Source organism: Calidris pugnax, unplaced genomic scaffold (assembly GCF_001431845.1).
Source record: "Calidris pugnax isolate Ruff unplaced genomic scaffold, ASM143184v1 scaffold32, whole genome shotgun sequence".
Taxonomy (NCBI): domain Eukaryota; kingdom Metazoa; phylum Chordata; class Aves; order Charadriiformes; family Scolopacidae; genus Calidris; species Calidris pugnax.
In genome coordinates, this window is record NW_015090783.1 from 5,506,620 (window position 1) to 5,516,381 (window position 9,762).

The 9,762-nt window shown below is 46.4% G+C and overlaps 1 protein-coding gene across 1 annotated transcript; it reads left to right on the forward strand.

Moving 5' to 3' along the window:
- The first annotated feature begins 239 nt into the window (after window positions 1-239).
- PUS1 (pseudouridylate synthase 1) lies at window positions 240-8,654 on the forward strand. The gene is made up of 6 exons (XM_014964992.1): window positions 240-381; window positions 657-881; window positions 2,311-2,448; window positions 3,232-3,334; window positions 3,599-4,296; window positions 6,708-8,654. Exons 1-6 carry the CDS (start codon window positions 292-294, stop codon window positions 6,756-6,758), a joined length of 1,305 nt encoding a protein of 434 aa, XP_014820478.1. The 5' UTR covers window positions 240-291; the 3' UTR covers window positions 6,759-8,654.
- Window positions 8,655-9,762: the final 1,108 nt, after the last annotated feature.

Consider the following 9,762-nt stretch of genomic DNA (forward strand, 5'->3'; position numbering starts at 1 on the left):
CCCTCAGCGCCGCCCCTTTCCCTCAGCACCGCCCCTCAGCACCGCCCCGTTCCCTCAGCACCGCCCCTCAGCACCGCCCCGTTCCCTCAGCTCCGCTCCTCAGTGTCGCCCCTCTCCCTCAGCACCGCCCCGCCCCTCGCGTGCCGTGTCCCCGCGCGGCTCCCGTAGCGCGGCACGTGGCTCTCCCGCGCCGCGCCCGCGCGGTGGCGTCGTTCCGCAGCGCCCGCGTAAGTGGCGGCGGCGGCGGCGGGAACGGGAGGCCGGGGCTGAAGGCGTCTGCGCCCGGGGGCGATGCTGCGGCTGTGGTGGGGGCTGAGGGTTGTGAGCTGCGGCCTGTCTGCCGCGGGGAGCGCGGCGTGCGGCGGGGCCCCGCTGCCTGGCGTAGGTCCCCGCCGCGGCCGTGGGGAGGGGGAGAGGCCGGGCAGGCCGCAGCGTGAACCGTCTCGGCTCGCCCTGCCGGTCTCTCTGCGGGCCGGGTTGCGGTGGTGGCCTCAGGGGAGGTGATACGGGCTCAGAGGGAGCGGGGGTGCGCGCCCTTCCCTGCCATCAGCGCCTTAAGCGGCCCAGGGTGCCCCCTCTGCTGCTGCCGGGTGTGGAACTGGCGGGTTTTGCCTCATTTTTTTTGCTGAGTCCTGTCTGCTGTGTGTCCCTGGCAGGCTCTCGCAATGGCTGAGGATCTGAGAGCGGCAGTTGCCAGCCAGACGAAGAGACTGAGCAGCAGCAGCGAGGTGGTTGACGGGGTAGCAGAGAATGGGCATCAGAATAAAAGGCTGAAGAGCGACGCGGACGAGGAAGATGCAGAGGATCAGAATAAAAGGTCCCCCAAAAGGAAGATTGTGTTGTTGATGGCATATTCAGGGAAAGGCTACCATGGGATGCAAGTATGTGGTTTGGCAAAAGAATGCGTCCTTGCTTTTTGTTTGAAGCCTGTTGGGTTTATAACTGTAGTCGTGGTGAGGGAGAAGGGAAGCGGTTGCAGCTTGGAAAGCTGGGTCAGGAACAGAGCATGCCTGGGTTCAGATGGCTTTGTAGTCCTTGAATTAAAAAAGTCAGTGGAACATCTCTGATAGTTGGTGATTCTAGGGAGCCTGCCTTTAGTATAGAGCTTCAGTAGGAGATACTTCAAAAACTACTGCAGACAAAGCCCTTGAGGGGACTGAAAGCACAGGCACTGCAGTTCTGTCAAAAACTGAGGCACTGTCTAGTGATCCCCTCCTGACCCCTCCTCCAGCTTCTGGTTGGAGCTTTATGTTTCAAAGCAGGTTGGCAAAGTTTTAGGGTTTACAAGTTGTCTCACTGCATGCAGATTCCAGAGAACTGAGCTGTGGTATTCAAATGAAACAAATTTGCATCTATGTTTCTGTTTCTTGTACTTCTAGAAAGATTATCTGTGCTTGAAGACATTTTAAATGCTCCTTTTTCTGATGCACTCTAATGGGGAGGCTTATGGCAGTTTAGAAACAGGGAAACTGTTGCAAGACTTTTGTGTCTGCACGTGGAAGAGAAGGGATGTTGCTTTGTTACCGCAGCAGCTTTGGAGCTGTGCCCCGGCAGCACGGTGCAAGAGGATGACGAGGCTCCATCTGCTGCTCCTCTCAGCGCAGTGCAGCTCCATACACGCTCCTTAGAAGCTCCACAGGATAATTGACAAGCTTGCACACAGACAGGGAAGGCAGTCTTTCATGCTTATGCAACAAAGTAGATTTGTCCAACAGCGATAAACCTTGTGCTCGTGGGCACATCCGTGTAAATGCCTGTTGGCTTCACCGCTCTCCGAATTCAGCGGTGTGTGCTGAGGGTGTGTGCTTTGAAGCCTTACACACAAACAGAGTTGTGCAAGCTGTTACAGCCCATCTGCAAGCGCAGTGCAGAAGTCACTGGAGAAAACCATATTCTGTATTATGCGACAGCTCAGGGGAACTGAGCCAAAGAACCCAATCTCATTTCTAGAAGCAGAATTTGCAGGGGCTGGGTGTGGGGTGGCAGTTGTTAACTTGCAGGCACTGGAACAGTATTTCATTGGTGCTGTTTCGTGCAGTTGAAGGAATCGTCAAAAAACTCCATTGCAGAAGTATTGCACAGTGAAATTGCTAGAAATGATCTTGCAATAGCAGTAAAAGCTAAATCAGACTGTAGATGTTTTATTAACACTCTCTGGTAAAGCATAGTTCATTTTGTTAGAGAATCACAGTGCTTTTAGAGCTGTGAAGGTATTACAGAATTTCACAGCAATGTTAGATTAACAGAATTTTTCAGTTATCCAATTGCTATTTATTCTATTTCTTATTTTTACTGTATGTCCTCTTTTAGAGAAACGTAGGATCTTCACAGTTCAAGACAATTGAAGATGACTTAGTATCTGCCCTTGTTCAGTCAGGCTGCATCCCAGAAAACCACGGGGAAGACATGAAGAAAATGTCTTTTCAGCGCTGTGCTCGAACAGATAAGGTATGTGCTCTCAGAAGCTCTGGTGTACCCACCAGTACTGCTGGGATTGACTGGTAAAGCATTGTCTCAGGTGAGATCCAATAGCAAATACCATTCACAGTGAATATTGCTTGCAAATTTGCTTTTCATCCACTACTAAACTTAAGCACAAACAAATATTTAGAAAGTGCAGGGTATTGATTAGATGGTGTTTGTAAAGCTGGCACTTCATACCTAAACTTTGTCTTTTTCTGTCACGTTCATCTGCTTCAGCCTCCCAGCCTGCTGCTGCTGCTCCTCCTTGTTGCTGCTGCCTGGCTGATGTGGAGCTTGAGAGTTTAGCTGCATCTCGGTGGTTTTTAATCCTGTCACAGTGGGGTTCTGAGACTGAACCGGAGTTTGTGGCTGATCTTACGCGAAAGTCATTTCAGTTGGTGCTTTGATGGGCTGCTTGAGAGTTTAGCTGCATCTTGGTGGTTTTTAATCCTGTCGCAGTGGGGTTCTGAGACTGAACCGGAGTTCTTACGCGAAAGTCATTTCAGTTGGTGCTTTACTTACTAGCTGTTAAATACAATGAGATGTCGTGGAAGGGAATGCAGTGTTGCACTCTCTAAGATACAGCACCAGCAGGTCTTCCAGGAGTGCTCTGACTTGGATTTCTGCCCGTGGCCTTGACTTTGCTTCGCTTCAGCCTGAAATGACCAGTGAGAAAAAGGAATAAACTTGTTATTCAGCTATTTCAATTCTGCAAGTTCTGTACCAAAGCTTAAAAGGTACATAATTATGTGATTGTGTGTTTTATAGGGTGTGTCTGCAGCTGGACAGATTGTGTCGTTAAAGGTCAGGCTAATAGATGACATCTTAGAAAAGATCAATAACCATCTTCCTTCTCACATCAGAATTCTGGGTAAGGATACTGGAACAGGCAGATAAAATGTTTTCAAAGAGGAGCTTTCTGCTGCAAAAGGTCTCTTCCTTACCATTATAATTTTATTCATAAGCAGTTTAGTTTAAACATAAATGCCTGTGTTTTTGTTAGTTTGAAATTAGGGTCCTGTATATCTATCTTTTGATTGTATTATATTTTTAAAATATTCTTGTTGGTAGGAGAGAGACCACAATCAGGTTGTAACCTACTGATTCAAAAACTTAATGTCACTTTTAAAACAAGGTCTGAAGAGAGTCACTGGGGGATTCAACTCCAAGAACAAATGTGATGCCAGAACCTACTCTTACATGCTGCCAACATTTGCCTTTGCCCATAAGGACCATGATGTGCAAGAAGAAGTTTATCGACTGGACAAAGAGACTCTTGAAAAAGTCAATAAACTGCTTGCGTGTTACAAAGGAACACACAACTTCCACAACTTCACATCTCAGAAGGGACCCAGGGACCCCAGTGCCAAGCGGTACATCATGGAGATGTACTGTGGAGAGCCCTTTGTGAGGGAAAACATAGAGTTTGCAGTGATCAAAGTGAAAGGTCAGAGTTTCATGATGCACCAAATACGGAAGATGATTGGGCTGGTGATAGCTATTGTGAAGGGCTATGCTGCTGAGTCTATCATAGAGCGCAGCTGGGGAGAGGAGAAAGTAGATGTCCCCAAGGCCCCGGGACTCGGGCTGGTCTTGGAAAGAGTACACTTTGAAAAATACAACAGACGTTTTGGAAATGATGGGCTGCATGAGCCACTGGAGTGGACAGAGGAGGAGGAGAAGATTGCTGTTTTCAAAGAGCAGTATATCTATCCTACCATTATCAACACAGAAAAGGAGGAGAAATCCATGGCAAACTGGCTAAACACCCTCTCCATTCATGACTTCAACTCTTCCGCTGTTGGGATGCAAGCGAACCACAAAAATGCAAAGGTAATGATTGAAGCCTTTATTTTATCAAATGGAAGCTGTCAAATTGAAGTGGCTCTTCCCTTAGTAACATTTGTGTTTTCCATGAGTATGCCATGCAGGATGACAGTCCTTTGGAGTAAGAAATGTGTATTATCTTTTCTGTCTTTCATCTTTGTACACTTGATGATAGTGGAATGAGTTACACAATGTGGTATTTTTGCAGGGTTTTGGATGGGGGAGTTGAGGGAGGGAGGAAGGGAATGCTTTAAAGCACAGGGCAATTTGAGGAATCTTAAACTGGCAACAGAAATTGCGGATGCATTACCAGCCTTTGCTGTTGTGAAGCTGTTTGAGAGGTGAGTTTTCAGGTTAACAACTTCCCTGGCTTTTTGTATTCTTTATTTTGGGCTAATTCTCGTATTGTGTAATGCCCTGTTCACTAGATAAGGTTTGGAATCGGGAAAATTTAGGACCAACTTTTTCCATTAAATCTGCTGTTAGCCCAGAATGGGCTGTCAGAACAACTGATGAGTAAAATTGGATATTGCGGAATCTGATTTCTGACAACAGGAACTGGTGTTAGCTGTAAGTTGCAATAAAACAAAGGTGTGGAATACATTTTTGACAAAAAGTAAATTTCAAGTTAAAGATATTTTTTTTTTCTGGTTGAGATGTAGAATAGCCTCACAAGAAATGAGTAGAAAGATGTTTGGAGCGTGCTAGAAGTAGGTTGGAAACCACAGGAAGGATCTTGAGTCAAACTCAAAGTATTTCTTTAAATCAGCAACCACTAGAGTGACTTAAAATACAAGAAGTCCCTGATCAACCCCACCTATCTTTGAATCAAGCCCTGCTTGATTTGGGGCTTGGACTTGATGACCTAAAGATACTTTACAGTTCTGTATGTAATTCAAGATTTTCTTGGTTGGAGGGCTGGCAAATCCCTGAAGGATGAATGTTGAGCAGGACTAAAACTTCTGTGTAGTGCACAGAATAACCTTGTTTTTCACGTAATGGAATCCTTAAAATTAACTTTATTTTGTGTAGATAATGATGCTGCTCTGAAGAATGTTAGGTTTAATACTATCTCTGCCATTTTTTGTTTGAGTACGAGAAAGAGTTTCAACATATAAAGTAAAATTTACAGCCTTGTTGAATAGTACAAGCAAGATACCAGAAATTTCTCAGGGTTATTTTTGTACTTGTGGTAATTGTTTTTCTGAAGTATTGTGCTGTATAAGGGCATTTGTGACAGGAGGGTATGACAAAGTGCCACATTAGTTTGGTTAAATGGGACCCAACGAGACTGTGGGATGCAGAGTCCTTACCCGGCTCAGGGGTCTTGATGATAATGTTGACAGGAGTTCAGTGCTGACAGGTTCAGAACCACTGATGTATTGCTGGCAGCAGGCAGGTCTGCTGGCTTTAGATAAACTCGACCAAATGCAGTTTTGGCATCACGGTTAGCACAAGCACTCTGGAGAAGGATAAATAAAGGGATGATGTGACAGACTCCTTTGAGATTTTGCAGGCTGTTTGCACTTCAATGAGCTGTGCTTGCTGTTACAAAGGCAACTGTCTAAGTCTCTCAGAATTTGTTTTGTAGTAGGATATTAAATTGTCAATGTTAAATTCATGGGATCTGGAGGTTTATATGTTTTCAGCAAGTGCTGGTGAGAGAAAAAAAAAGAGTAACGACAGGCATATTGTCATGTTAGCCTTTCTTTATAAAATCCTTTGATACCAAATGTATCAGTCAAAATACTTGCTTCAGAAAGTTACGTAAACCCCCAAATCTATCACAATGTATTGACTTATTCCCAAAGGAGTGGCTCCCAGTTAAGAACTCAGACTTCAGTTTCCTTGTAAGTTGCTAACATGTGTAGTATTTCCCTACTTTGTACAACTGACTTCATTTTTAAACAAGTATTAGTGAGCCTTCACATATCTCTAATACAGTTTGGACATAAATTCTATGCACCAGACAAATAAAATTCTCAAATCTGGCTTTAGACAATGTAACAAACTTAAACTTTTGAGAGACTTGCATGAGAAAAGCACGTGTTAACTTGTCTCTCCTGCATTTATTTTAAACATCAGCATTTCATGCTATTATCCCACTATCAAGTTTCCCACGTACTGCAGGTTGTAATAATGTAAATATAAATGAGAAGAAATTTCTTCAGCTTACAGTGAATAATCCAATGAAAGCTATTAAGGTTTTTGTGGGGTTTGGTGGGTTTTTTTTGCTACAAGATGTGTCATTTACCGTCACAGAAGTGTGTTACAATAGATGGATCTAAGACATGAAGTTGGGATGTAGCCCCATTTTCTTATACTTCTGGAGAGTTTTAAAGTCAATGTCTTTGATTTAGGCCAGTCTCTAGATGTAGATGAAATACTGACAAACCATTTTCTGTTTTACTTTACAGAACAGCAGCGATCTCGAAGGCAGTGACGGTTGTGATGATGATTCTGACTGAACCAGTCAGTAAGTGGCTGGATGTGGGACCCTTACTGCTTGCAATTCCCGTTGTCTACAAAAAAGTGGCCTTTCTAAATCCAAGAACCCAGTAAAGCAGGGGTTTGTGTGCTTGCAGAACAAGGACCGGATGCCCAGGAGAAACTGGGTGGGGAAGACAGTGCAGTAGAAAACGTAAAAGAAGCTTTTTATACCACTGACTGATTCATCTGACTGATATACTTGAAAATAGTGTAACAGAAAGAAGCTTTCTAAAAGAATCTTGTAATGCAGGATATCTTAATTGCTATTTGAATAATGTTTTTATTATGTTTACCTGGAAAATAGTATTTTAAATATGTGTAATCTCTACATAAAGATGGGGCGAATCATTTTTATATACTCTTTTTTGATTATTATTATGAAGTTATGACTCCATGAACTTTTGATTATTTTTTTAGTATTATTTTCTTCACCTTTACTTAACCTGATCTCTAAACACCATTAAGCTTTTTTTTTTTTCCATGTCATCCATGACTTTCCTGTGGAATAACATGCATGGGTTAGGAACTCATTATCATGCCGACTGCTGTGAATTCTTTTGGTATTAAAACAAATTTTCTGCTTTTTCTAAAGCTTTGCAATTCTAAAAGAAATGGTTCCTTACTCAGTGAGAGGTCTTAATTTTGGAAAGTAGACTGAACCATATATTTCAAGATGAAACCTTGTCTTTGGGACAGTACTGCCCATGTGCTTGGCCAAACTCGAGGGTGTAGATCCACAGCCACGTGTGTGATTGGGCGTCTTCTGCCTGAGATGTTGTTTCATAGACTTGTAGTTGAGACATTAGGAGAAGACGTAAAGTAATTTTTAGGACTGCAATTCAAAGTGTGCTGCCGTGAAGGTTGTAGTGTTGCCTGTGGTGGATCACTAAATGTGTTGCTGCTGGTTTAGTATTTCTTGTTTTAGTGGAAAGTTATCTACCTGCCTGATAGAATCAGGGTTGAATCAATTTAGCATGCGTGCAAGAAATGGTGCTGACTTTCTGTGGGCTTTAATCAACTCTGCCTTCACTTTGTGTGTGTGAACTCTTAATTCCCATCAAGCTGCTCAGAACAGAGGAATGTGTGCAATGGTGCAGGAAGCACACATCTGAGGACTGTAGTCTTTGGGACTCAATTTTAATTTTCTGTGTTTTGGGAAATCTGCGTACTCTGGAGGTCTTGCTCTCCATTCCCCAACTGTGGTTTGACTTTGGTTCTTGTTTCCAATTCTCTGTGGAAGTGGCAGAAGAAAAAGCAAGTGATGAAGGCAGCAGCCTTCCTGCCCTCCCTGCCCGTGGGACGCTTCTGGAAGCGGTGGGATGAGGCTCTGCGAGCATTTGGGTATGGGTTCGAGTGCTTGATGGGCTTCCTTGGCTGGGTCTGTATGGAGACGTGCTCTATAATACGGTTGTTATTGAATACGAGGAGTCAGCTCTTTGCTCCTCCATTCAGCGGTTTCTGGTCAAAGCCTCTCATTTTATGGCTCCTTCTGGAATTTTTTTTCTTTCTTATTTTTGCCAGAGCGCAGCTGTCCCTGACAGAGGGATTTGCTTGTTTATTTTATCTGGGTTTTAGTCAGTGGTTTTTATTTTGTTGTGACGGGCTCGCTCCATGTAAAGGAGCGAGTGTGTAAGTGTTCTGGGGGGGACTCTGCCCGGGGCTCCATCTCTGCCCCTTGCTGGCTCGTGCTGTTGACCTCGTCTGCGTTGGTCTTCTACCCCACAGCTCTGTCTTTCTACCCCTTTCCATCTGAGAAAAACACTTTGGGGGCCTTTGTTATAAGCCAATAAAACTGACGTATAGCTCAGCTGAAATCAATGAGGATTTCTATTTATAGCCTTCGGAGAAAACATAATAAAAAAGGGTATTTCTTACCTCTTGGTATGCGTGCTGTTTCATTAAAAAACAAACAAACAAAACAAAAACCACGGAGGTGGTTTGCATTCTAAAACCAGCTCTTTGAAAGGGCCCAACGCAAAGCAGTGTTAGGGGGAAGAAGGCAAAGACGGAGAAGCAGAAGGCCTCCAGGGACGGCCGCGGGCTGGGGAAGGCTGAGACCAGGCGTTGGAACAGATTCCTGAGGGAAAGGGTTGCATTTTAAGAGAAATAGAACTTTTCCACCGCCTGATTTCGCCTCGACGCCGCCGAGCAGGAGGCAGCCGGCCCCGATCGGCGACTGCGCATGCGCAGAGCGTGGCTGGTCCCTCCCGCCCGTGGCGGGTGGCACTCTCGGTGGCTCCCCCCCGCCCACCGCGGTGAGAGGGGAATGGTATCGCCAGGGGGCGCCGTGGTTGCTGTGCCCCGCGGCGTGTGGCGGGGCGGGGGAGGAGGCTGAGGCGTGTGGCGGGGCACCGGGACACCGAGCGGTGTGAGGCGGCCGAGGGCCGGTCGGGGTGGCGCGGGCTCTCGGAGGCAGCTGAGGGGAGGGGTCGCCCCCGCCGCGGTCTGCGCCCCCCGCACCGGCGCCAGGGCTGCGGAGCCGGGCGTTTAGAGACTGATTTTTCTCTCTCCTAGAAGATGGAGGTCGTGAAGTAAACTGTATCCTTCCGCCCACGGGAGCCGCAGCCCCTCCGTGGCGGGCGGGGGTCCGTCCGAGGCCGTGCGGCGGTGCCGCTCCTGACAGGAAGGCGGCGGGGGGTGTCCGGGTGCCCCGCGGCCTCGGGGGAGCGGTAATTGCCTCCAGGTAACTTCATCTTTGCACCGAAGCTCTTTCGCAGCCCGGCCAGCAGCGCTGCAGGCGCTACGACCTTTTCAAGGCAGCATTTAAACCCCGCTTGGGGTTTATGTCCGTGGCGTGCGTGGCTGTAATGGACTTGTGGGATGAATCCACCTGCCCCTCAAATGGCGGCGCTCGATGAAACGAGAGATCTGGGAGTTGCGTGTGTCCCTCTCCCAGCTTCCACCATCTCCAGGGCATGACCGTGTGTGTCTGAGCACCAGCCTCCCTGGGTGTCCCTCCATCTCCAGGCTGGCTGCAGTGAT